The sequence below is a fragment of the Cololabis saira genome, chromosome 3, assembly GCF_033807715.1.
Source record: "Cololabis saira isolate AMF1-May2022 chromosome 3, fColSai1.1, whole genome shotgun sequence".
Lineage (NCBI taxonomy): Eukaryota > Metazoa > Chordata > Actinopteri > Beloniformes > Belonidae > Cololabis > Cololabis saira.
In genome coordinates this window covers 27,369,726-27,396,846 of record NC_084589.1, presented here as the reverse complement: position 1 = coordinate 27,396,846, position 27,121 = coordinate 27,369,726, and the positions used below count along the sequence as shown (strand labels likewise).

Below are 27,121 nucleotides of genomic sequence, written 5' to 3'. Positions count from 1 at the left end.
TCAACTGTCTTGTCTTTTATATATATTCTTTTGTTTATTTCCTTTCTATTTGGTGCTGGAATCTCGGTATCTGTATGTTGCCTTTTGTTCTGTATTTGTCACTGTATTTCAAGATTTAAAGAAAAAAAGTATTTTCACGCATGCGCACCTGCGCAGATCTGAACAGTGGGACTGGTGCCAGGGCCGTAGATCTGCACGCAGCGCGTTAATGGGGCATCAATTGAATAACCCTTACAACAGTTATTAACTCGGTTACACGCCCTGTTCGTTTCATTCGTAATCTGTAAGTATTTCTTAAAGAGCTCACTTAGACTTTTTTTTTAGGTCCTGACACAGAAAACCCTTGCAATACAAAAACCTAAAAACTGAAATCTGCTCTTCTTAGAGTATATCCATGTAAAAGACTTCCCGCCATAAGTGGCAAACAATGTCTTCAAATAATCTGTAAATTAAAAAAAATATTAAAAAAAAGAGTATAAGATGCGTTAAATCCTTTCTCCTCTGAGCTATCTTATTTCAAGGGAACATTTTGGGTTCTATATTCTTGAATATTGATCTTTTATTTTGAAGCCAGTCTAAATTAGTATATTAGAAAAGATTATAAATCTTATGAAATTACAATATTAGCTGATCGGACACTTGTAGGCTGATGAAACTTATTAAAAAGGTAAACGCAGGAAACTTTAATTAAGAGAGTTGTACCATTTGTCCATCGGGTGGCGCTGTTTCCCCAACTACAAGATCTCTGGTTAGGAGCTCTTCATAAAATTGGATTATGACATGGTTTATTTTCAAAATTATTCGTTATTAGTCATGATACTACATTATCTCTAAGAATCTGGACTGACTATATCATATCCCTGGAAAAAAAGGTAACAAAACAATTAAAGTAAAACAATGAATCAACACAGACAAGATAAGCTTAGATGTCTTTATTTTCTTTACATAAACTAAAACAAATCATGGGAAATGAATTCATATCTCTGAGAAGTTCCTCTAAAAAATGAAAGACAAAAATCCCTGATAGCGGGGTCTCTATCAGACCATACCCCATGTCCCTTCACCGAAGCCAAGAAGACAAACAGCTCACATGGAAACACTTCACAGCTGGCATCAGTTAACCGTAATTCACTCACAAAGCTCTGAGTCGGGAGTACCAACACCCTTCACGCACAGGACCAACTGTCATACTGCCTTTCCAGTAAGACAGGTTCCTGCAATGCCAGTAGTCCCCTTTCATTACTAGAATATTGGTTAACTTGATTTGATTGTATGATACAAAATATATAAAATTCAATATTTTGAAACTACTGGCATCACACGTGCATACAGGGTGTCAATCGCCCTACAGCACCAGTTTCTTCCCATTTTATATTTTGTATAATCACTTAGTGCATTGCTCAAGATTTCCTGAGAATAGTTGCAGCACAAAAAAAGGAAAAAAAAAAAAACTAAGGCAACTTCATCCCGATATATATTATATTTGACTAGAACTCTGTACTAATATGCCAAAAGAAGAGTATGTATGAGAGTTTTACAGTACTATTTCAGTCAACCATGTAAATAGTACAGAATGTGTTTATAGATGATGCTCAAGTTCAGGGGGGGAAAGCTCAAAGCTCTCAAATCTCATAGTGCAAATGAAAAAAGGAAATGAAGAAAGATTGACTAAATAACAAAGAGACTATAATAATGCATAATGATGCACACAAGAACAGACCAGCACATAAGCTACATGGATTTTAAGAGGAATGAAAATAAAAGTACAACTTCTGCCATTTAAAACATAAATTGTTGAATTGCATCCTGCTATAGTGCCACGTAAAGTATGAGGAAATTCAAAAGTATTTGGTCAGAAATAGATATAATCAAAAGATAATGGCCCCTTTAGTCACAGTGGTGGGCGATCTACCAGAACTGCCATACAACATAATATTATACAGTACAATAAATGTTGAATCAACAGCAGAAAAGCTTGCTGCAAAAGGTATTTTGTGTTCAAGTTACATTAAACGTCTTGCGTCCCCTTACTTTGTAGCTCTGTTCCCTTCTTTCTGCCTGGAAGAACAGAATTTGCCGGTGTTATTGAAGTACCTGGTGGGTTAAATACGTGAGGGATTCATTCAAGAAAAAGTAAAAATAGCCAAAATATGACAATCAGACTACTGAAAGGCATTCACGTATATGGAGATTTTTAGCCAAGATCTTTAGTATAAAGCAGCTTCTTTAAGTTTTGGACAACGAGTGGATTGTGATCTGTGTTCACACTTGGACTTGGTCTCACAAAAGCAGAAGAGCCATAATAAATATAAATAAATAAATAAATACAAAGGAAGGGGCACATTGTCTTGGTCATCCCCTCACCTTGTCCCATTTTTATCTGTTTCAACAAAGAACCCAAATGAGTGCATAGGAAGACTGAGGTCCACAGCTTCTGGGAAAGGAAAAAAAAAAAGTCTTACACATCAATCAAAGTTATTGACCCAGACTTTGTCTCTTTTGGTCAGGCATTAAACACAGAGCTGCGCAGCTCTGAAACACTCTGATATGGAAGCAGAGTCTTTCTCATGGCTATCAAAAGATTTGGGAAGAATCTTCCGTTCAAACCCAAAATTGGCTACAGTTCGCCTCTCTCCTCTCCCGTTAACTTAAACTTTAAGAAAGAACGCAGATCTTTGGTTCAAGTACCAAAAAAATCAAGCATAAATTCTACAACAAAAAAAATAAAATTGACAAGATTATTGCTTACAACGCTGATAACAAGTTTGATTAATTAGACTGCATGTCCACTAATGACCACCAGAGGACAGTGGGCATAAAAACATTCTTGTGATCTTGGTGATAAAATGTCTAAATTGCACCTGAATCCTTAGAATAAAAATATACATCTTCAAACATCCCTCCATGCTGCAGCCCTGGATAGTATGCATAGTGAAAAGCACCTCACACTCAACACACAGCAGCGAGAAAAAAAATAATCAAATCGTCAGACACAGCTACAAGTTAAAATATTTGAAAGTAAACAGCAAAATGTAAAGTTAAATGAAATAAAATGCCAACAACCAGAAGACAAACATTTAAAATATATCAGAAAACCCGTTTTCCCTGGTTTAATTTTTGATATTTAGTTTCTCTTTAAGTGCTCTCTGCATGGGAGCAGCAGGTTATTAGTCCACCTGAGCAAGAAAGTTTTTTCTTCTTTTTTTTTCTTTTTTTATTGTGGAAACTTTACCACATGAAATCAGTATCTCTTCACTATTCCCCTTCTTCGGCTTCTTCCTCTGCAATATCCTCTTCCTCTTGATCTGCCCATCTGTCACGCTGTCCAGCTGGCATGTGCGTTCTTCCAGGATCTTCTCCCACCATCTCTCTGGCTCCTTGCAGGTCCAGCCCGTGCAATAAAAACTCAGGGTAGCCGGCCAACCTTTGATGACCAAATTGGGCCAGAGCCTGAAGGGTAAGAGACCGCTCCCTCTCAATGTCGCTTGCAAATATCATTGGAGTGCCACCAGCGGACGCAGCCAAACCTTCCAGCATCGGGTGGGTGTGGAAAACAGAGGGGTGGGCCTGTAAAGAGAGAGCGCTGGACTGCTCCCTCCTGCCTTCATCCCCTCTTCCATCCTCCGTCAGGTCGGGCGCACGCCTGGGCCGGCGTGTGCGCAGCTCCAGGCAGCTCTGACCCTTGCGATGGCGCTGCAGGTGGTCCTCTCGAGCGAAGGCCTTGTGGCAGAGGGGGCACTCGAAGGGCCGTGCCCCACTGTGGAGGGATAGGTGGTTTTTGAGGTCATATGAATGGAGAAACCGGGCAGGGCAGTGGGGACACGGGTAAGGGCGCTCGCCTGTGTGTTTCCTCATGTGAATCTTTAACTTATCATTGCTAAAGAAAAGAGAGACAGAGAGAGGACGTTATAAATGACGAAACAATGACAGGAATATCATACGATAAAAACTGAAACTGATTTTCATGCATGTCATACCGTGTGAAGCGAACCCCGCAGGCAGGGCACTGGAAGGGTTTCTCCCCAGTGTGCGTTCTCATGTGTCTCGGCAGTTTTCCTGCTCCGTGAATGATTTTCTGACAGACTGGGCACTGCTGGGGGGTCTGAGACTTCCTCTTCCTCCCTCCTCCTGCTACTGACGTGGCTGCACCTTGATCAGCTGCCTCGGTAGGTGTGGAGCTTTGCCCCACTAGCATGACATTGTCCCCCAAACCCTCCAACTCGTCGTCTTCGGACAGCTTGTCATTTAAGGACTGGATTGTGGCCGGGAGGGTAATATGGGGACGCTCTTGTGGCCAGTAAGGGACCCTTCCATTTAGTGTGGCTCCTCTCCCTGGCTCGTTGTTTGCCCTGGGATCCCCGTTCTGCCCGTGTTTGAGGTGAAGCTCCTCTTGTTCGGGGCTGGGAGGCTGGGTAGAGGGCAGGGAGCGATAGCTGTCGGATCCAGGGGAAGGGTGAGAAGCAGGAGAAGCAGGCATCAGCTTCAAAGGAGAGGACTTGATGGTATTTAAACAAATTTTCTTCACCCTCTTTTTGTCTGTTTTTCTTCTGGACGCTTTCTCTCTACCAATCTCCCTCTTCATCATTTTGTCACATGTTGGGTGTTGGGTTCTTTGCACCTCTGCTGTCTCTCCCTCTGCCTCGGCCGTCTCCCCGAGGATATCCCTGCAGGCATCAGCCACACACTGGATGCCTAGAAGCTGAGCTCCTCGCAGCACATCTCTCATCCCAGAGCTGGGGATTGTAAGAGTGGCGGTGTAGGCGAACTCCAGGAGGGCGTCCAGGGCATCAGGTGCCACACAGTCCAGTTGGCAAACACTGAAGCCTCCTCCCCCTTCGCCACCACCTTCCTCCGCTCCAAACAACCGGCGGAAGTAGAGACTGACGGCGGCCATGACAGAGCGGTGTGTTGGGTAGCGAGCCCCTCGGGAGGTCAGGGTGAGATCACACAAGAGTCCCGTCCTCCTCTGGTCATTGAGGTGGGACAAGAGCTCGCTGCTGTGCTCCGGGAAGGGGATCCCAATCAGACCGTCCTCTCCTGGAGACATTGCCACCTAAAATACAGAGAGGGATGGTCAGATATGTGAAGGAAGAGGGGGCAGAGCAAATTACCCACGCTAACATTATATCCCATTATGTATTTGAAATGAATCTGTTTCATTTCTTTAATCAATGATAATATTATTTATATTATGTCTTTGTAGCTTCTAGGACTGAAAGATTAACCTGCAACTCTTTCTGAGCGCCATACTTAACTCTTTCAAAAGTAAATCTTCAGTAGCGTGACTCTCACAAAGAGTTCTTCTTCATGGGAGGGACAATTTAAACAGGGCTTAACAACCACTCTCCATGATCCTGAGATCTTTCCCTCCAGATTACTAAATTAGATGGAGGCCATTCGAGCCAATGAGTTGGGGGTTGGGGGACTTGAAGAAGAACGGTAGTATGAGAGCCAGGGCAGAGGCAGAATATGAACGCAAGAAAACGTAGAAATAATAACTGAAGCAGGAGGAATATAAGACCAACAAGCGGTGATGAGGACAGGACAGGGTTATGCAACGCTCTGTAGGTGTTGTGGCCAAGGGGCAGTAGGTTAATTCTTATGTGAAACCTTTATAGCATTAGCCGATTGATTAAAATACCAGGAGACGAACAGAGAGGGGCTGATGGAGGAGAAGGAAGAGAAGCAAGTGAAGGACAAATAAGGAAGTGACAGACTAGAGTGGGTGAAAAGGGGAGTACGACCGAAAGAATGAGGAAGGAAAAAGCAAGAGACAGCAAGAGAAGAATTTGTATCTATGCGGCCTGAAATAAAAGTATCACTCAGATGTCTAAATGTGCAATAAATGCCTCATGTTTTATCTTTTTTTCTTGATCCTATGAAGAGCTTTGGTCACCAGTTTTTCAACAACATAATTAGGTGGTTGATGGTAAAATCTCATCATGCAAGCCAAGGAGGGACAATGACTTTCTTTATTCCTCTCTGAGAAGCTTGACGGTAATAACATCCGACAACTCTATTCTTTGGATCCCTAAGCTCGCACCTCACCCTCACACTGTACCTGGTCGACGATATCTCTCACACACCTGAGCAGACCAGATTTTCCACAAACAACTCTCCGCATTCCCCGCTCCCTGCTCTTTATCTCCCTGCCATAGCAACGGGCAGCCCCCCGGCCATCCAATAACAGCGTTCACACAGTGCCCAGAGGGCTCTACACAACAACAGTACGTCTGCCTGATTAACCTGCTCCAAAACACACCCTGTTAAAACACACATGCACAGGTGCAAGCACACACACACGCACAAGCACACACACACACACGCACATACATACACATGTACACTTACACATACCCTGTCTCGATCTGTGGCTCCCCCCACCCACCATTGTTCGATTTAACCTGTTACGCGACAAACTCATCAACGGTCTTTTTCTCGAATGTACTCCACCCATTCAATGAAAAAGTAAAACGATTAAAGTTTTGCTCCCAATTAATACTTCTATGTAAACTTTCAGATTCTTCCCATCCTTTATAGATACGTCAACCCTTCTCTTTTCATCTGAGAATGGCACGTTGCACCCAGAGGTATAAAATGTCCATCCTACCTTTCCTGTTCTTATGGGCATGGGCACAGTCAGCCGGAGACGAGGCAGCTGTCTCATGGCATCCATTTTTTATTCTCTCTTTACAAGCTTTCTCCTTCACTTTTCCTTCTTGCTTTCTTTCAAAACCACCTCTTCTTTTTTTTTTAAGTATTTCCTTCTACCCGCACAGGTTCGAGGTCTGATCTCTTCGTCAGAAGTCGTGGTTAAGCGTTCATCCTTGGGGAAGTCGACCTCTCTCGCACATTCTGTTACTCTCCTTCCTGTCGTATCAAAAGAGGGTGCATGTTGACGAAGAGCGATTCAGAGATACCCCTCCCCCTAAGGCGCCCACGCGCCCCCTCTCTCCAAAACTCAACGGCCCATTTTCCGAACACTTTCCGATAAACAGGATCTCGTTGTCGTCCTAGAGGGGGCCGATAGGTAGATGGATGGCAGTGGAACCAAGGTTAACGCAGGACCAAGCACGATGCTGATGAAACAACCTTCAGGCATAAGACCACACAATTAGATCTACCGCCTTAGCAGGAAGGAAACTTGCACATGCAACCAACACGCGTAAGAAATAACATATTTTAGTCAACTCAAAGAATTTCAAAGTTGAACAACCATGTAAGAACCAAAATCATATTGGCATTATGAGTCATATTACACCCTGATTCAAACATTCAGGTAGATGCAATATGAGAGTTGGACCATATTACAACGCACCTCAGAGAAACTGGTGCAAGAAGTTATTCCTCTGAAAGTGTGGTAAACTTAGGGCCGTCAAAAATGAAAGAGCATCCTCTATAACAAATATTATCTGGTATTTTTCAAGCCAAAGCATTTTCATAATAGTTTTATCTTCAACTTGAGACAGCAAGAATGACAATAAGAGGCAACCGCTGACAGAGAAAAGCGAGGAAGTGGAGGAGCGAACGACTATTTTGTTTCCTCTACACAAACTTTGTTTTCTTATCCGTCATGGCCCAGCAAAAGTTTTGAATAGCTATGAATAATCTCAGCGTTTTTATACATTAAGTAAATGTAAGGATTTGAGCCTCTTTGAACTTGTGCAAACAAAAGATTTGGCAGAGATTTTTCAATTTTCAGACCATTTATAGACACATTATCACTTTAAATAAGAGACTGAACAATCGATCATCTTAATTATAATCTCCCATAGAGTCACGTATTAGAGATATACAATAATACAGGAAAAAAAATAAGTGTAAAAAAAATGGAAACTCAACACCTAAGTCTGTGGGGCAAAGAGTAAATGCATAACTTGACCTTGCATGTGTGCATTGTGTTTCTTTGTCTGTAGACTTGATAACACACCAGAATGAGGACCACTAATACTTGGAAACCTTCTTAAACACAATCTTATCGTGTGGATAAATACACAAACAAGGATATAACAGTATCAAATAGCCCTCAACAAGCAAAGAGACACTAAAAACACCCAAAAGAAAATAATGAAGAAGGGCAGAAAAGTGAGATAAAGAGGAGCACATAACAACGCACGTTAAATTTCCGGCCCAGAAGAGAGTAAAAGAGAGAGAGAGAAAGCATCATGGGTGGTTAGTGGTTCAAGATGGTTATTTTAGGCATAGCTATTCCTTAGAACACGTACGTATTCGGAAAACAATAAGATTGCAAAGAAGATACAGTAATTCCCATCAATTTTCTATTTGTGTGTGAGTCACTTAATACTGACACATTACGATGTACACAAGCTGCTCATATCCCCCCCTTCTCCTTCATCGTCACTTTGTTTCTGTTTTCTGTCGCTTACCAAGGACATGTCTGCAGAAGTTGCTGAATCTTGCAACACAGTGCAACTAATATTAAACAAGCCACAGACAGACAGCACAAACACACTGTTTTGCACACGAAATAATGCTTGCTCGTAAATACCCATCGCTATAAATCGTAATCTTTGTCATTATACGTTTATTCATGTTAATGTGGTGCTGTAAGACAAAGTAAAATAACAGATATAATTGTTTTTCTTTTTGTGTCTTATTTAATGCCACCTTAATCATACAAAGTATAAAAAACTAAACAAATATTTCAGCTCTGTCATGTAATGATTTAGTTGTGCATTTAATGCTACGGATGTTAAGACGTTACCTTTCCAACAATCATTTTTCATCTCTTTCTTTGTTTTTTACACTCACCTCCTACTCTTGTCGGCAGTGGAGGAATTAATCACCTCTGCAACGCTACCGTTTCCTCATCCTTTACTTTCATTATGTGCACACTCTTTCGCTCATTTAAGAAAGAAATATTTATTTTCTTTAGACGCTAAAATGTTGGTGGCATTTGAAAATATGAAATAATTTTCATTTCATCCATAACTACCCACGCTAACCTCAAACTGATACCGAACTGCTCAAGTGAGCAGCAAGAGTAAACCAAAGAAATAAAAAAAACACACAAAGAGGAGAATCCGCCGTGGATATGCTTTTACCCTGGAGGAAATGGAAACTTAACAGCACCATTATGGACCGCTACCATGATTCAGAGCAATTTCCCCCCAAAAAATAACTGACTCTGTGGTAATCACGAAAATACAGCTGTATTATTGACCAAAGATTCAATCTGAGAATAAATCTCAATAATAAAAGGATATCATATCATATGGTAGCATCTGTTGTATATATTGGAATCCCACTACACACAAAACACGAGTGTGCTAACTGGATCTTGAGCCGTTAGTTTTATTTTTATGGCTCCTATTTTCCATTAAAGGCTGTAAGTTTTCCCAGCCCACCTCAATTATATCAGGCTCCAGCTCTAAAGGGGAAAATATGACTTTATACTTTTCACACAAAACTGTGGCTCAGATGGAGAAAGAGAAATGCCCTTATGAAGTATGATGTCAGATGTTTTCCAGAGTGCCTGTGTGTGTGTGTGTGTGTGTGTGTGTGTGTGTGTGTGTGTGTGTGTGTGTGTGTGTGTGTGTGTGTGTGTGTGTGTGTGTGTGTGTGTGTGTGTGTGTGTGTGTGTGTGTGCTGGTTAATGTACGGATGAATGAGGGGTTACATGTGTCGTGAAGGCTTAAATAACTGACGTACAAGAATATGGTTCCTGGACTTTTTTCCCTGGAAATCTTAAAAGCAGACTTAACAAAATCTATCACAAGTTGAATTTTTACACATGCACTGAAGCTCAAATGCATTATAAAAACACACCGATTACGCTGAAACAGTGACAAATAGAGTTGTCGGTCGTGTCTTTACAGTAACTGAAACACATTGAGTCACACACATACAATCACACACTTCTTGACAGACCAGCCCATACTTGAAACATTATTAACTTGAAACATCATTATCCACCACTTAACAAATAGTTTTCTCAAAACATCCACTGGCCCTGAAGAAAGAAAAAGGAGCCGAACACATGGAAAGGAAAAGCAAGATGGAAGCTCATACCTTTTTTCCTCCACACACTTGTCTTCCTCACACCACTTTTCTTCTCTGTGTGACATACAGATTTTTATGCTTAAGAAGAAAAAACTTCTCTTTACACTTCACTTATTTGGGTAGGAGTGGAGTACTAGGACACCTTCTCTAAGGAAGAGTAGGGGAGGAGGAAACTGGGGGATGAGAAGAGATGAGTGCACATATGCCTGCCAAACCAAAGCTGCTGCTGCTGCTGATCTCAGCTCAGCATGGCACTGCCACACAATCTTCATCAACCTTTGCATTTTCCCTTCAGTTCTGTCTAAAAATCTTACTTAAAAAATACAAGCCAGAAACTGAACTCACATGTGCATGTCTTCTAACAAGCCAGCTCATCTCTGTTGGGCCATAAAACACTAACTCCACCTGCTGTGCGTCTCAACAGCTCCCGCCGGACTGCACATTTGCATCCCACCAGGAGATATAAAGACAGACACAACCAGGGAGAATTTGAATTACCATTTGAATTTGTCAAAGACAAGAATTGAGGCTACATCATGATAACTACAACGACTGTATCCTGCAATGACATGACTGAAAAGGGATTACAAAAAGGTAGAAGAAAGTCCACTGGCTTGACGTTACTCAGCTTAAGTTTGTCTTTTTTTTTTTTTTTTTCTTTAATTCAAGGAAGCCCCTGCGGCCCAGCCCTCCTCTATCTTTACTGCAACTGGGGCATTATGGTGTGTGCGTGTGTGTGTGTGTAATGTTAAACGCATGCGCGTGGTATGGTCTTAGTTCCAGAAACACATTACATTATTCATTTGGCTGGCAGAGCAGAGGCCCTTATCCCCTCGCCCTCCCACACCACACTCCACCGCGAGCTGCAGCAGCAGCACCCGGTTTGCATGCCAGACCTGGACACCCATGTGAATCTGCTGGAGGATTATCAGCTTATCAGCACATGGAGCAAGACATTTGGGTGCACATATACGCCCTGTCCCTTAATACCAACTGGCCTCTAAGCTGAAGTTAATGCAAATAAAGGTTTTCACAGCTAACATCTATATTTGTAGGTCGGGCAACCCTAAAAACATCGAAAAACTCCTAATAAATAACCCATAACCACCTTCAAACCATATAAATGTGAAGAAGCTTTTGGGTATTGCGGTTCCAATGCTTAGAGGCACCTCAAGTCTAAATAACGAAAAATTATTGTGCACCAATATTTTGGAACAACATTTGATCATTTAATTGACATGAATCAAATTACTAAAACCAGATTATTATTTAATATTGAGGCTCCACCTAACCCAATGCAAGTATTTTTTTCATTTTGCAGTTTTTTAACATGATAATGGATTTTGGTGAGTCCATTAATTATGTGGTATCTTTAAGCTTAATAATAATGTTTTTTTACACTTTAGATTGCTTTTATGCATGCCAAACTTCAAAAACTGCAACTGCTTTTTAAATTTTCTACTGACGAAAGAGAAGAATCACTGCAAAGTATGACACTTGTGCTTGATTTGCCGCAATGAAAGACAGAGGGAGCAGTAGCAGGGGAGGAAATCACTTTGAGGTTGGAAAGGGGAAAACAGTCTGAGATTTAAGAAGAGACAACCGTAAAATGAACATGAGTGAGGTATGTTTTCTAAAAACACACATGTTCTTAGAAATCACACAAAAATAGGGAGAGTATGGGGGAGGAGAAACATAAGAGTAAGTGAGTGAGTGAGTGAGAGAATGCGGAGTGGGTGTAGAGATTCAGAAAGATAAAGCTGAGAAGAGGGGAGGTAAAGACAGGAAAATCTAGTCTCAGCCTCGAACAATCTGTGTTAGCGACGAGACATGAAACAAGAGTCGAGAGAGTTAAGTTACAAGGGGAGAGGAGGGGGGGAGACAGAAAAAGAGAAGGGAGAGGAGCCGTGACATGACGGCTGGGAGATAAACAGAGCGATCGAGCAAGAGGTGAGCATGCACGCAGCCACAGGAAGTAGCATGAGTCCTTGCAGGTGTGTGTTCGTGCGGGGTATGTGTGTGCAGATGTCTGAAGGAGAGATGTGGTGGCACCCAACTATATGATTAGCATCATCAGAAGGGAATTTCACTGTGAAACAGAGAACACACACAGATGTGAGAGAAGGCATGCTGACAGAGTAGTTTCATGCTTTTACTCTTTCTCCCCCCTTCTGTCATCTCTTTATCTGGTCAGCAGTTTCTTCCCCTTGCACTCCAGAGCTCTGTGCGAGTGTGTGTGAACACTGGAGAATCAAGGTGTGCACAACCATACAACTTTTATCCACATCACTTTTTAAGATATTTTACAAATTATTTCAATGCATTTCAAACATTTTGTGTCATTTCATGCAATTTAGTCTTTTCCTAAGAAGAGTTTCAATGCTAGGACTGACACAGTTCACGGTTTCACTTGAGCTCTTTCGGTAGAGTGTTCCTCTCTCAGCTGTAAGGTTAGATGTACAGTCTCCTGACCTCTCCAGATATAAGGTTTGTTACTTTTCACACAGAGTTTCATGTATTTTATCTTTCACCCCTTCACCTTTGGTGTGCTTGAGTGGGACAACATGAGATGGACATTGACCAGGTCGGCCACATGTGACCACTGCTCATCGAGATCAGGAGGTAGACCAGTAATCTCCCATCTGGTAAATGGGTGGTTTGATTCCTGTCCTCACAGTCCCCAGAGCCTGAACCCCACACTGGTGTGTGACTGCATGTATGATAGAAAAAAAGCTCTATTTATATAGAAAAGAAATGTAGTGTATAGAAAAGAAATCTGTGTCAATCTCCACATAGATGGTGTATGAGACAAAAAAAAGCGCTACATTGATGATACATTGATTGCCTGTTTACCTTTTATTTTGCTGTTTCAGTTGTTGACTTAACAGTCAAGTGACTGTAAAAACATTTAGGACCTGTTTGAGCAGCAAACTTACAAGGAAATACATCAGTCTTGTCCCATAACTTGAGATGTAGGAGTGTAGGGGTGCACTCACCCTCAGCATTTTGCATCATACCCAAGCATAAACCCTAAACTTTAGGGTTTGGTGCAAAATGCCTAAAGCAGACTTTAGGGCCTAAAGTTTGCTTCATTTGGTTAGTATGAGTGCAGTGTTTAAGCCCAGCACATTTCCTTGCCTCTAACAAAGTTGGAAAGGGGTTGCTTGGACACTGCATGTTTGAACATTTGTACGCAATCTATGCATGATTTCCTCGTGACTGTCATTTAACTACATGGCAGCGTAGTCCAAAAATTCAAATTTGTGACTTGGTTGTATCTGACAAGACAAGCAAAAGAAATCCACAAAGTCCGTAGACTTGGCATCATATTTCCTTTGTTGTCCTCTATTGGGATTATTTTCTGAGAACAAGCAGCAATTGTGTTATGGAATGGTATGGCAAAGTCATTGCACCTAGGTATGTGACGCTGCTTCTTGTGTCATCTCGGTGTCAGTGGCCCTTCATTTTCACATCTCAGATTCAGATTTTTAAATTTTTCCATTTACAAAAACGTCTCATGTTGACACAAATTTGGTTAAGAACAAAAGTTGCATTTGCTTTGTTATGATTCAATTTATTTTGAAAATATACATGTAGCATAAATTATTTTTTCTATATATATTTTTTCAAAACACACTGATATAATTTTCTAATTTTGTGATTACTTAAGACATGGTTGGGGTTGTTACTTTTGCTCGTTGCAGAATTTATGTTGCTTGCAGTTCATTTGATTTATTGTAGTGTGGGCTATTTAAATATCTGCAGAAGAACCCTTTCCCATTTCCTGCATTGGATGGTGTTTGTAATTTTACTTTTTTTAATGTTTTATTTCTTATATGTAATTGGTATTGCATAATAGATTAATTAATGATAGGTAACTTTTACTTTTATACTAAAGTTTGTGTTCCTGAAGCTCTTTACATTGTATGCAGTGTCACCTGTTGACACACACACACACACATATATATATATATATATATATATATATATATATATATATATATATATATATATATATATATATACACATACATACATATCACACACACCTACACTATTTAAATAAAAATGTTTTACCATGAGTATAATTATTCATTCTGATGTAACACATCAGAATCTCAAAAATAAATATCTGTAACTGACTAAAACCGAATACAAAGCTCATCTCTTCTTTGTTTCAGAGCTCCTAAAGGCACTGCTAAAAGAAACAACTGAAATCATGCTCCTCACATCTATTGTTTTTTCCTTTCCCCCCCAAAATATGAGTGTACATCTTCTTGTTTTAGGGGGACAAAATATGGATATAATTGAGATATAGTGAGACAGTGGAGAATATAATATAACTGATTATTTTGAGGACAAAACACTCAGCAACGTGCTGTAGCTGAAAAATACGAAACCACAAACTCTTGTTGCAAAATTATTTCTGAGCTGAACTGAAAATAACTCAATAGATATGCTTCAGAAAATACGTAAAGAGTTATTTCAGGTTCTTTTTCCCGGTATTGTGTACGTGTGAACAGGTTATGGCCCATGTAGTCAATGTTATGAGGGGGTGATGGAGTAGGTGGGGTGGTTTTGAAGAGGAAATGGTTAAAGAAAGGACACGTATTTACAGTATGTAAACAGTCTAGTATTATTCATTGAAGCAGTATCGTATCGTTAACTGCTGTGTAATTGTGAGTTAATCAGAATCTATTTTCCCGAAAGTATGAGAAACATGACAACTTCTCTGGTCTTGTGATTCCGACGTGTTCTTGAAGAAAATTATTGTGAATGTAGGAATTTATTTATTCATTTATTCTTTAATAAACCTTTTCGGCCTGCAGGTGTTATGAAAAGATAATTTCCGTTTCTTCATAAAGTTGCAAAATTTCTAGGAGGGTCTCAGCAGCTGCTGTTCTCTGACCTCCTACTTAAATAGGAACATATTGCAAAAGCATTGGACACAAACATACATGCGCATACACTCACTCACTCACACACACACACACACACACACACATAGATAGAGAAATGTTGCAAAACTAACTGATCCTGATCAATTTCCTCTTCCTGTGCTCAGTAAAGATGCTCGACTACTAGAACAGATCCAGAGATTAAAGTAAAAAACAACCAAAAAGATCTAAACGAAAGATTAATTAAAAAAAACATGTAAAAAAGAAGAAACATAGCTTGGTTAAAAACACAAAGTGAGAGAAATGCAACTAAAAGCAATGAGGAAAGAAAAATATCACCTTCACAACAACAATTTTAACCATTTGTTTTTTATGCAAACTATAATAAATGAAATGTATCAAAGCAACTTTAGGGGGAGCTTTACAGTCAAGTTGGACATCATCATCGCTCTCTGCAGTGGTGTCAGAAAGGCCAGAAAGCAAAAAAGTGTTATTTTCCTAGATATAAAGTGCTAGTCTTGTTTAAAGTGTGTGTGGAGGATGTCATTTAAATCCATGCATATGAAATGTAAATTATATTTCATAAAGTGGTCCAAAAAAGGATATTTAACTAACACAATTAGACTAATGGGCCGTGTGTCCTTTCTTATAAATTGAATTTGTTTTTAAGCATTATCAAAGGGGATTTTCTTTTTCCAAAAGGATTGAAATGCAGTGTCTTGGAATACGAGTCTCCATTTGCTGCCGGAGTTCCCCTCTAAATGACACTCATGAAAGGGGTCACTTTCAGCAGCAATGAGTCCCTTTGTCTGCTCATGTTGGGGTGTTTATTCTCACTTTCCCTGAAGCGTTGTCTCTCTGTACCTATTTATGATAACCGCCCGCTCACTGCATACAGAAACAATTGCACTGTTACTAGAAGAGCTGAATCACCATCACTCCCTCAGCCCGTAGCTTGTTTCTCAAGCTTTTTTTTTTTGCCTCTTCTCTTTTTTTGTCTCTTTACAAGAAGAAGAAGAGTCACGGCCACCTGCTAGTTGGTTAACGCTGGGGTGGCGTGGGCTGCGATGCTGGTGGTCGAGAGCAAGGGAGGGCTGTCAAATGCTACAGAAACTCATGACTGAAAAGAGGAAATGGCAGATACATAACTTCCTCTATTGACACAGAACAAGTGGGGGCAAGACTTAACTGTAGCAGCAGACTGGATAAGGGACTTTGTGTAGTCATCATTGGGTCATTACTGCTTTCATATGGAGAAACAACTGACATATATGGTGAAAATGCATGGCTTGTTCAGGAGTCCAGACTCGCATTTTTAAATAAAAGAAGCGTATCGTCATAAAGCAGACTTTTGCAGGCACTGCAATAGCTTAACCGTAAGGTTTCATAGACCATTAACCATTGACGGAAGCATTGTGATCTTCATGTAAAAGATTATACACCAATGTGAGAAAAGAGGTGATATTTCTTCTCATTTTCAGAATAACTGATGTTGAACGAGAACAAAGGCATCGAGAAAAGGGGTGACACCTTCAAATATTGGGGGTGAAGAAAGAAAAAAAGCCTCCACTCGTTTCAACTCCCATTCTCCCTCCTCCTTTCTCTTTCTATATCTCCCCACCTTCCTCCCACTCACTCAGTTCGCATGAAACTGAAAGACCCATGTCTGAAAAGGGGGAATTTATATATGGGCTCACATGCCCTAATTAAAACATTTCCTGGAACTGTGTGCATGCATGCATGTATGTACATGTGTTTTTGAGGATGTGCGCACGTTCCCCGCCTGACAGACCACTCGATGCCACTTCTCTCTAAGCACCGGTTTACAGACATATGGCAGTCACCGGTCCAACAAAGCCACAGTCACAGGATTGGTCACACAAGTTTCCCTCCACAGACAAACAAAAGCAAATCCACAGGCCAGACACACCAAAGAAATTTGAAACATCTAACTGCTTAAGACTGTTCAAAGACTGTTCAACTTCTAACGTCATGGAGTAGAGACTAGTTTGTTGTTCTCTATCATTTATATGGAGTGAATTTGTGTCATTTTTTTCTGTTTAGCACAATCAAAACAAATATTTGACTTGCAATAGCTCCAGGTATCTAGAGGAGGACTTATACACACATATTAAAGATTATGATTGATTTATTATTATCATTAAACTTGTTTGCAACGTCTGAGTTCAATTTTCTCCCAATATATTAAATCAAAACTGTATCCATTTAAAAAAAAAAACATAATAAGGTCTGTGATTGAGTCATATTTCAAGTTAAAATTTGATGTTTAAACATTTTTTAAATGTCATTACCAACAGGTCAGGCCCATATGTGCCTAAAAGTGAATTATAAGCCTTAAAAGCAGTTATCTCACTTGGTTGCTTTACAAAGTTCTGCATTTCCTCGTTTCATTCTAAATGAGACAGTGTGCCATTGCATGAAGCTGAAATTATTAATTCAACCTTTTACTGTTACGCTGCTATCAAATCTCCACAAAATCACTTTTTTGTATATTTTCCAAAAAAGGGGGAAAAAATCCTAGAAATATCCTCTACATATTTCCTTAGCTTTCTTTAAAGGGCCAGTTGGAGCTATAGAGCGTCTGCAGCCAACAAACCACAGAGGAGTTAACTTCCAGGTTGCTTATAAAATATTCAACTGCTTGACCACTTTATTCAGCTCATATTTTGTTCCAAGGGCAGGGATGTCTTCAAATGACTCCTCCCACCCCCTGAAGGCAAGTGCGTACAGAGGTTCGACCCCCCCCCCCCCCCCCACACACACACACACACACACAAGATATTTGCGGTTTAAACTGTGTCAAAGAAGCAAAGAATCAGTGACAAAATGACGTGCCTGTACTTAAACAATATCAAGGAAATCAGTCTAAAGTCCCTTTTTTATATCACTCAGTCTGGCGCGTGAGCACACACAGATCTCAGATTATCTCAGTCTTTTTACAACAATTTAGAAATTGTATTGGTTTCTTATGTGACAATGCGAGTATGACGTTCTGTTTATGTGGAAACTACGCAAGCCTTATATTCGTTTTATTGCTGTAATTGACCCGGTTTTAAACCATCTCTAAATACCTGCTTCATCTGTATGCTGACGTGTGTTTGAACACCAAAAACTGTTAGAATGGCATCAGGATTTTTTCACAAATTTCTGATCAATCAATTCACCTGCAGGGCTGCAAAATATTTCATCAAGATGACATTTTTCTGTGGAAGTAAATAATCCTTTTTGAAGATGAAAACTACTCTACCAGAATAATATCACATTAGGATTTAAAACAGGTCCTGGCAAACAAAGATATTTTAATATTACCGGTAATTATGGTTGTTGCTGTGACATGACAGGAAGAGCTGGAACTTCTATCTCAGCTCTTCATTCCGCACGAATGCTTTTATGAGTCAACATCAAGTGTTTTTAAAGTATGCAACGTCATCTTTATCTGTGTGATTAATTTTACTGTATCTCTTGCTGGCTTTCTGTTCCATCATCAAGTCTGATTATCTGGAGCTTTTACTGAAGTAGACATTTTTGTTTTTCAGGCTTTTCCCATCCTGTAATGTAGCTTTTTGAGCATGCTAAAGATCTGCAAAGTTACAATTCCCAAAGCCTGTATGGGAATTATTCTCGCCCACAAACCCCCCTCTCCTGAATTCCCTGAAACAGCCTGTGCCATGACATTACTACACCACGGTGTAACACATTTGTGTTACAGTAATAGTATCTACATGGCCACAGCAAATACAAGGAATTAATGAACCAATCAGCTCCGATGTCAAAGCAGACGGGACTTTTAAGGTTGTGAGCCCACAAGAGACAGAAGCTAAAAGGAGTATTTCAGACACAAGTGGAAAAAAGGGTTGCAGTGTGGGAAAAAATATATATTTTTGAAAAATCAAGTACGCTGTGAAAGCGAAATTGTGAACATAAAAATAAGCACGATGTGGGCCCTGTAAAGTTTTTCTTTTGCTATTGTCTAAACATTTAGAAAAAGATAAATGTAATTCATCAGAATTACTTGTTTAGACGTTTTTACAATTAATATTTTATCCTTACGTATATACCTCTATTCATTTGCCTTATTCAGTAAGCGTAAAGTATATTTTGAGCATCCTAATTTTTCCCACCTCGATTTCAACCAGAAGATGATAAAATATTCGACTGGACAAATGCAGTCAATCGTCTTCAAGAATATAGACTCTAAAGAAGAGCAAGAAGAAGGAGGGTTTATAAATCACTTACAAGTCAGCATATATGAAAGGTTAAGTATTTTGTGCATCACCATCTAGAGTGTTAAAAACATAACCAACCTGCTTAACTGTTGGCAACATTTAATAATGTGCTATTATTCTTATGACAAGTCTTCAGATATGTCCCTCCCAAATTTAAGGGTTTGGTTCCTTTGATTAGCTAAATATAAAATGTTGGCTGTCTTTGTTATGACTAATGAGGGAAGATAGAAACTTTTTTTTTTAAATTGATAACTTCTTACGTGGGTACAAACTAACTTCAATAACAAATAACAAATAAGTATGGTTTTTTTGGTTCATGAAATGTCTTTTAGTTATTAAAAAAAAAATCAATACGGGACATGTGGGAATGTTAACAATGTTGAAAATCAGCCTTTTATCACTTTGAAACCTTTCACTTAAGCTCTGTTTGCACCAAGTAGGCGTGAAGTCCTATTCTACATAAATTGGCTTAATTTTTTCAAGAAGAAAAAGTGACAAAAAAGAAAGACAGTGACAGAGGTGTACACCTATAGTGAAGCACATAATAAATAGTGTATGATTCCTACCTCCAGTCCATAAACCCAGGAGAAGATGGGTACCTGCTGCCTGTCTTTCTCTCTCTCGCCTCCTCCTATTTGGTCCTTTTCTCTGAGTTCAGAGTTCATAAACCTGAGCGAAAAGGAAGCAAGTGCAATTAAATTCACAAGCAGTTATGGGTATTCTGGTGTTTGAGGAAAGCTCTGAGCATAATTAACTTGTCCTGACTGAATAACTTGTTTCATTTTTGATTTGTGAAGTATGTTTGAACACACAAACCCACATGCAATCATATGATGCATCACCCTGATGCAGAACAGAAAGGCGGGGGGGATTGGGGGGGTTCTCGTTAAAGAACAGAATAAAAAAATGCTGATCGAAACCAACTGCTTCCTACTTTGGCTTCTTCCGAAAAGAAGCCCTCCGACAGTAAAAAGTGCCTGGCAAGCCCATGACACACACACACACACACGCCCACACACACGCACGCACCTGTCTAACAAGAACACAATTATTACATAATAAACACAGGCAGTGGCATAAGGACAATATCTTTGTTGACTTCCCCAGCTCTCCAAGAAATATTCAAAAGATAAGTAAGTGAATAAGCGCTCATGTGCTGCAGATTCAGTATGAACACATGATGATGATGAAGTGTCAGAGGGAAACGGATATCAGCTACAAGAAGAAGGCCTACACGCCTACAGCAGAGGATGGAGGTCATGTCGGGACAGCGGCAGCAAGGGATGAAGCACAGCTGTCTAATTATGTTCTGCAAAAAAGAAAAGTTAAGGCAGACAGTGGATTTATTTCACAACTCCGACAGCACATCCATGCGTGGGGGAACCATTCCACTTTGAGTGAGCACTGGAAATGTCCAGTCACATGATGATAGTGACTGCCGCACAGAGACAAAACAAACAGCAAGACTTCTCCTGTCCTCACTTACCCACCCTGCAAGTCACAAGTTTGACCACTGGAAGCAATATTGATGGTTTTTTCCCAAGCACTCCAACACTGGGCCCCTCAGAGGCGGAGAAGGAAGCCTAAAACACCTGAAGACAACTGCCTGCACAAACACCTAAAGATTTAACCAAACAAGCCGTGGCCAAGACAGGGAAAACCAAACCCAAGCCAGTTGATCTAGTCGGGCCGGTCTGTCAGAGGGGCGAGTCAGCAACACACATCCACCTCTATAATGACGCACACCCAGCAGCCCACTACAGCCTGACAGCCCTCCCCACCCATCATGCAGGCAGCAGCCTTAAGGCTGATTTATGGTCCCGCGTTACACCGACGCAGAGCCTACGGTGCAGGCTCTGCGTCGATTTAACGCAGAACCATAATTCAGGCTTTAACCTAACATTACAGCCTGACAGCGTCCTATCCTAACACGGGATTGGGTCAGGATTAAAATAAAACACAGGGTGCGCCGTGGGGAGGACGGTGGTGGTGGTGATGATAATGATGATTAACAGACCACTGGAGGGACATCATTTCTGTGCAAGAGGCTAAATCCAGCAGATCCAGTGAACAGAGGCAGGTGATGTGCGTGAGAGCAGGTTAGGTTTAGGATGTCAGCCGGTGTCCTGGGCTATAATTAGCAGCCCGGTCTCCAGAAACGTCCCCGCCGACCCCGCCGCGGTTAAATACCCCTGTCATACACCTTCCCCACACCCACAAAGAAAAATAAAATACAATAAAAAAAATAAATACAATAAAAGGAAAAGTCAACTTCCACAATGTAACTAAATGTTACCGAATGGCCGTGACGCACACCGCCCTCCCGTGACCCCGGTGAGACACCGGGAAGGAGGGAGGACTGGGAGGGAGGTACGTGGAGTTGCTGTCACGGCCAGCAGACTTGTCACGTAAACTACATTGAACATATGTGTGTGTATAGTTTTGAGTGATTTGGAGAGAGTGCGGGGTTACCTGAGCGCCGGTGCGTCACCTGTCCTCCCACCTGAGCCGCGCAGGAGCGCACTTCCTGGATTACTGCGTCCCACCCTAACGACTTCTTATTTCTTCTTATTTATCTTCTCACTTCTTTATCAAGGGGGAGCTTGACAACCGTTTTTTACTTTAGTTTTTGTTGTAGTTTGTTGCTCTTTTTTTTCTTTTCTTCTTTTTTTTTTTCTTTTTTTTTTGTTTTAATTCCCCATGTCCCGGTGTCTCCTACACCGATCCTCCGCCGGCTCTCTGAGCTGCTCTGACCCCCCGGTAAGCAGCCTCCGCTCGCCCACTCCGACTCCCGGCTCCTCCTTTCTGAGAACCAGGAAGCGGCTTGCCCTACTTACTTACCCCCCGGCCGCGGATTGGCTCCGACGGGGCGGGAGAGGGGACCGCCGCGGTGGGCAGGGCTGCGGGGGGGGACGGGGGGGAGACGGGGTCGGACTGCGGTGCGATAGGCCGGCGGCCGCGTCCGTCCCCAGGAGGAGGGAGGAGGGAGAGGGAGAGAGAGATGGAGGGATAAAGATGGAGAGAAAGAGAGAGAGAGATAGAGGTGGGCCGGTTTGGAGACCCCGCTCCTCCTCCTCCCCTCCTCCTCCCTTCCTCCCCTCCTCCGTCCACCGGGCATCTCTCCTGGAGGTGGTACTGTCGAGCGCAGCGGGCAGTGAAAGCGGATTGAGGGATATCTTTGCCTGTTGCTTACCTGTCAGTCAGATGCAAAACTGTTTTCACTGGAAATAGTCCATGGGCCAGACCAGAGGTGACAAAACTTGCTTATAATTTTTTTGAAAAGATCCATGTCTGTAGATGATATTTTGGTATGATAACCCTTCCTGAGTGGAAGCTGTATCATAGTTATCAGGTCATGAAGTTCAGAAAATTACTTTTTAGATGCTGGTGCATATCCTGGTTTAGACTCATGTACAGGATATCTGTCAATGTTTCACAATATTGTCTTTGGTATCATTTTAAGCTGTGGAATAGTTTGCCAATAAATGTTAGATCTGCCCAGACCCTATTGGGTTTTAAGTCTTCTTTGAAAACTTATTTATTTTCTTTGGCTTTTAGTGTGTGACAAATTAGTTCCCCACATCTGTGTGAAGTGATTGTGCACTTTATGTGTCTGTTCTTTGTCGTCTATTCTCTATTATCTATTTTTTATTACTATTTTATTGATCATTTTAGTATGTTAGTGATTTTATTGTTTCTACACTGTGTACTGTGTTTTTCTTTTGGTATTGTTTTATTTTCTTGTATGCTGTACAGCACTTTGGTCGACCTCGGTCGTTTTTAAATGTGCTTTATAAATAAAATTGACATTGACATTGACATTGACATTAAGCATTCATTCAAGCTAAGATGTGAATCTTTCTGACCAACATCGAGGTCACTGCACATCTGTAAACTATAAACAACACACATTTTTACACAATTTTCGCCTAAATGATATACTATCTTTTAGCCCTGTGTCATCTAGGAACAACAGAGACACAAAATACAAAAATTGCAATACCGTACTCACAGGACCATAAGGATTCAGGAAATGCATCACATCTTAGCTTGAATGAACGCTTCAAAGGTCCCCTTTAAAATGATACCAAAGACAATATTGTGAAACATTGACAGATATCCTGTACATGAGTCTAAACCAGGATATGCACCAGCATCTAAAATGTAATTTTCTGAAGGGGGTGGGTAACTTCATGAACTGATAAGTACGATACAGCTGCCACTCAGGAAGGGTTATCATACCAAAATATCATCTATAGATGTGGATCCTTTCAAAAATCATAAGTAAGTTTTGTCATCTTGATTGGTACTGACAAGTGAAATCTTGGGCTCTGGCCCATGCACTATACCTGTCAGATGCAAAACTGTTTTCACTGGAAATAGAATTCATTACTCTACTGCCCTTACAACTTGTGCTTTTTATTATTTTACCTCTTTTCTTATCATTTAATTTCATTTTATTTGTCATTTACTGTTTAATTGTGTCTTGCAATTGAATTTTGATTTTTATTTGATTTTTATTTTTGTACATGTAAAAGACAACAATTAAAAGAGAAGATAAGAAAACAAAACAAATATTTTTATCCTTTAACACTTAATGTCTTAATTTACATGTGCAAAAAGGAGTAGGAAGAAGTGTAAACTTATTTAATCCTACCTCCATTCACTAATAATTTATTAACAAGTATTTATAATAAATAACTATACTATAATTATACTCACACACTGTACTCACACACTTACCTATACATACATACACATAGTTGAATATTTCTCTATATTTGTACACACATACAATATTTATTTATTTATTTATTGTATGTGTATATATATTTATATTCATGCCCATATAAATATTTATATAAATATACTTATTTACACTATACTATCTCTATATTAACTCCATCTGCTCTATATCTCTCTCTCTCTCTATAGAGATATAGATATAGAATTACCTTGTGTTGAATTGTGCTATACAAACAGGCTTGCCTTGCCTTGCCTTAATGCCCCGCCCCCTCCTCCCCCCTCCACACACACACCACCAACCAGAAGCCATCTGGGTGGGGGACCATGGATGGAGAAGTGGAAGTCATGCAGCAGAGCTCCAAACCAGGGCCAGAGACAGAGACCGGCAGATCATTGAAGTTAAACGGAAACTGGTGTTGCTAAATGAAACTCACACAGATGATGTGTCACATCCAATGTGGTAGCGTCAAAAGGGCAACGGTAATAGGGACTTTTTTTTTCTCCTAAAAAAGACTTTTTGTGAATCAATGAAAAGAAAATAAAGACTACAGGGCCTACTGAGATGAAACAGTAGCCATCTCCAAAAGAGAAAAGTGAAAAACAAAACAAAAAGAAACTCATGTGACTCAACTTATCTGCAAAAGCTCAACTTTGAAGAGCACAGGCCCGTGTGCCTCCTGTTTGAAGTGGTGTGGGAATCACCATGCTCGTCTAAAGCTTGAATCTCATCCTCATCTTACTGTTTCCCTGGAGTGCCAGTGTGTATGTGCTGGTGGGTTTTGTAGTGAGGGAGCAGGAAGTCTATATATAATTTTGTGGTGAACTCAAACAGCCCACCTATTACCACCCCCCTGAAATCTTAAATCTGTGCTCGCTCTGTGGTTTTGCTACCAGAAAAAGAGGTTACATTATACACCATGTATACGTCATAAATGCACCTTTTTTTCCGTGTGAGGTTACGCTAAATCAGTAGCTTTTGAGGGGGTCCTAAAATGCTGAAGTCAATAAGAAAAACATTAATTTGCGTAGATTCTCAATTACCCAGGTAATAGTAATCCTTATTGTACTGAACAGAGGGAAATTAGACATTATTTTCTTATTTTTTGAAATGTTTCAGCTATTATCTAAACTGGTAGGGGATTTCTACACAGCTAAAACACAGCACCGATTTTGCTCCAACATAAATAAGGGTTATTTTTTAAGAGTCAATTTAAGAGTCAATTTGAAGCTATTCAGATCAATTCTTGTAAATTCATACAGTTTTATCTGGACAATGCATTTTTTAGGATTGAAAGAAACACAATTGGTCTTGCGATCATATTTTTTGCACTCTGTTGTTTAACTGATAAATGTCATAATGTGATGGATGTATGACCTTATGATCCAGGTCCTGCTCAGTGTTTCTTCCCTCCTAAAGGGGAGTTTTTCCTTGCCACTATTTGGCTTAAGGTTTTTCTCCCACTAAGGGAGTTTTTTACCTGCCATTGTTTATGTTATGTTTACGTAATAATTGCTCGGGGGTTCATGTTCTGGGTCTCTGGAAAGCACCTAGAGACAACTTCTGTTGTAATAGACGCTATATAAATACAATTGAATTTAATTTAATTTAATTTAAGTATTAATTAACTGAGTATATGCTTTGTTTATCAGTTTTTTATTCTGAAAATATTATAGCAACAACAAAAAACACATTTGTAAAGTAACAGTAAAACAAAACTAGTCCAGTATTCATATATTGTTATGTTTTGTTGTTGTTTTTTAGCTGCATATTAATTAATACTGGTTACAATACAGGATCAATTCCATATTCAATTAACCTTCAACATACTACAACTTATTTAATTGGAAATGAAATCTGTTGCTTTTGTAAAACTCGCACCAGTTTTGAAATAACACATGGAAACATTATCTGAGCTTGTAAGGTCACTATTTTGTCAGTGTTAAGTAACCTAACAGTTCAAATTCAATATTGATCCCTTTTTTATTGGTAATACTGAGTTTTATCCACCAAAATTGATCATTAGCTCTCGGCTGTTCTAGTCTTTTTTAAATAAAGTTGGCTGAGCAGGTTATTCACTGGTTCTCGGTCCAGTTTTTAGTTCCTCAACATACCTTTCTGAGTAAAGATAATTATTGTCACCAATTCAATAATCAACTGTGTTTGTGGATGAGTGCGTGATGGAGGCCACCTGATGGAAATTAGAATATATCTAAGTTGATAAATGTATTTGCTGTTTCCTTTTCTTCACCAAATGTGTAAGTTCTTATTAACTTAGGCAGGAACTTCTTTACTCCCTCTCAAATGGAGCTATAGTTTATAAAACTTGAAACCTTGTTTAAATATTGTACTTGAATACATTGAATATTTAAATTCTGCCACTACACTTTACTGTGAAATGTGTAGACTTCTAGTGTCTTAAAACATCTCAGAGGAGTCTGGAGGAGTTAACATCAGTCTGTGGTTGAATTTGCAGAAGCAGCTGCAACCTGCTGTGACAAGAGGTCATGAGCAGCCTGGCTGTTTTAAAGCATTTTATGCAGGATCCTGAAGTCTGTTTGTGGGTTGGGTGACTGTTGATGAGGGATAAAACAGTCATTATATAGTTTCTGTCTGGAGGTCCAGTTTGTTTCCAGTGGGTAAAGACTTCCCTCTGTGTCTATTTCAGAGCCACGGTGACAGGCAGTAATTACAAGTCCCGTTTATCCCCCCCAACCCACCCCACCTCTATTCATGGCTGGTAATCCTGACTGGTCTGACACCATCAACTTCTTCCACACTGCCTCCTGACTCCACTGTGATCTCTAAACAAATTCTTGTAACTTTAATGGTTTTTCTATTCTCCTCGGCTAACCCAGAGTTGCATATTTCTGTGATATAGTGGTTTCCATCGCAACAGATTATTGCTCTGCTTAGTGTCGTTGTCAAATAATTGAAGTGTTTTTGCCATCTAGTGGCCCATGTGCAATTTACAACCGTGAATCTCCAGTAAGAGTGGTTACCTGAGGCCTGATCCGCAAAACTGCTCTAATTCTGCAACAATAAGGCACAAACTATTTTTTTCTACAGCTTCTGCCTTCACAGCTCTCTTTAAGTGAAAGCCTGAAAATACTCAAATATTTACGACTATAAGGTAATTATCATTTTACAGGTTATTGCTGCCATGTGTGACTCAGCAGTTGCTATTAAAACACAGTGGAAATACAAAT

The 27,121-nt window shown here is 40.1% G+C and overlaps 1 protein-coding gene across 1 annotated transcript; it reads right to left on the bottom strand.

Moving 5' to 3' along the window:
• Positions 1 to 917: 917 nt before the first annotated feature.
• On the bottom strand, positions 918 to 22,002 carry zbtb7b (zinc finger and BTB domain containing 7B). Its single transcript, XM_061716938.1, has 4 exons — positions 21,641 to 22,002; positions 19,735 to 19,837; positions 3,978 to 5,053; positions 918 to 3,877 (listed from the first exon to the last, which is right to left on the bottom strand). The coding sequence occupies exons 2-4, from the start codon at positions 19,831 to 19,833 to the stop codon at positions 3,256 to 3,258; spliced, it is 1,797 nt and encodes a 598-aa protein (XP_061572922.1). The 5' UTR covers positions 19,834 to 19,837; positions 21,641 to 22,002; the 3' UTR covers positions 918 to 3,255.
• Positions 22,003 to 27,121: the final 5,119 nt, after the last annotated feature.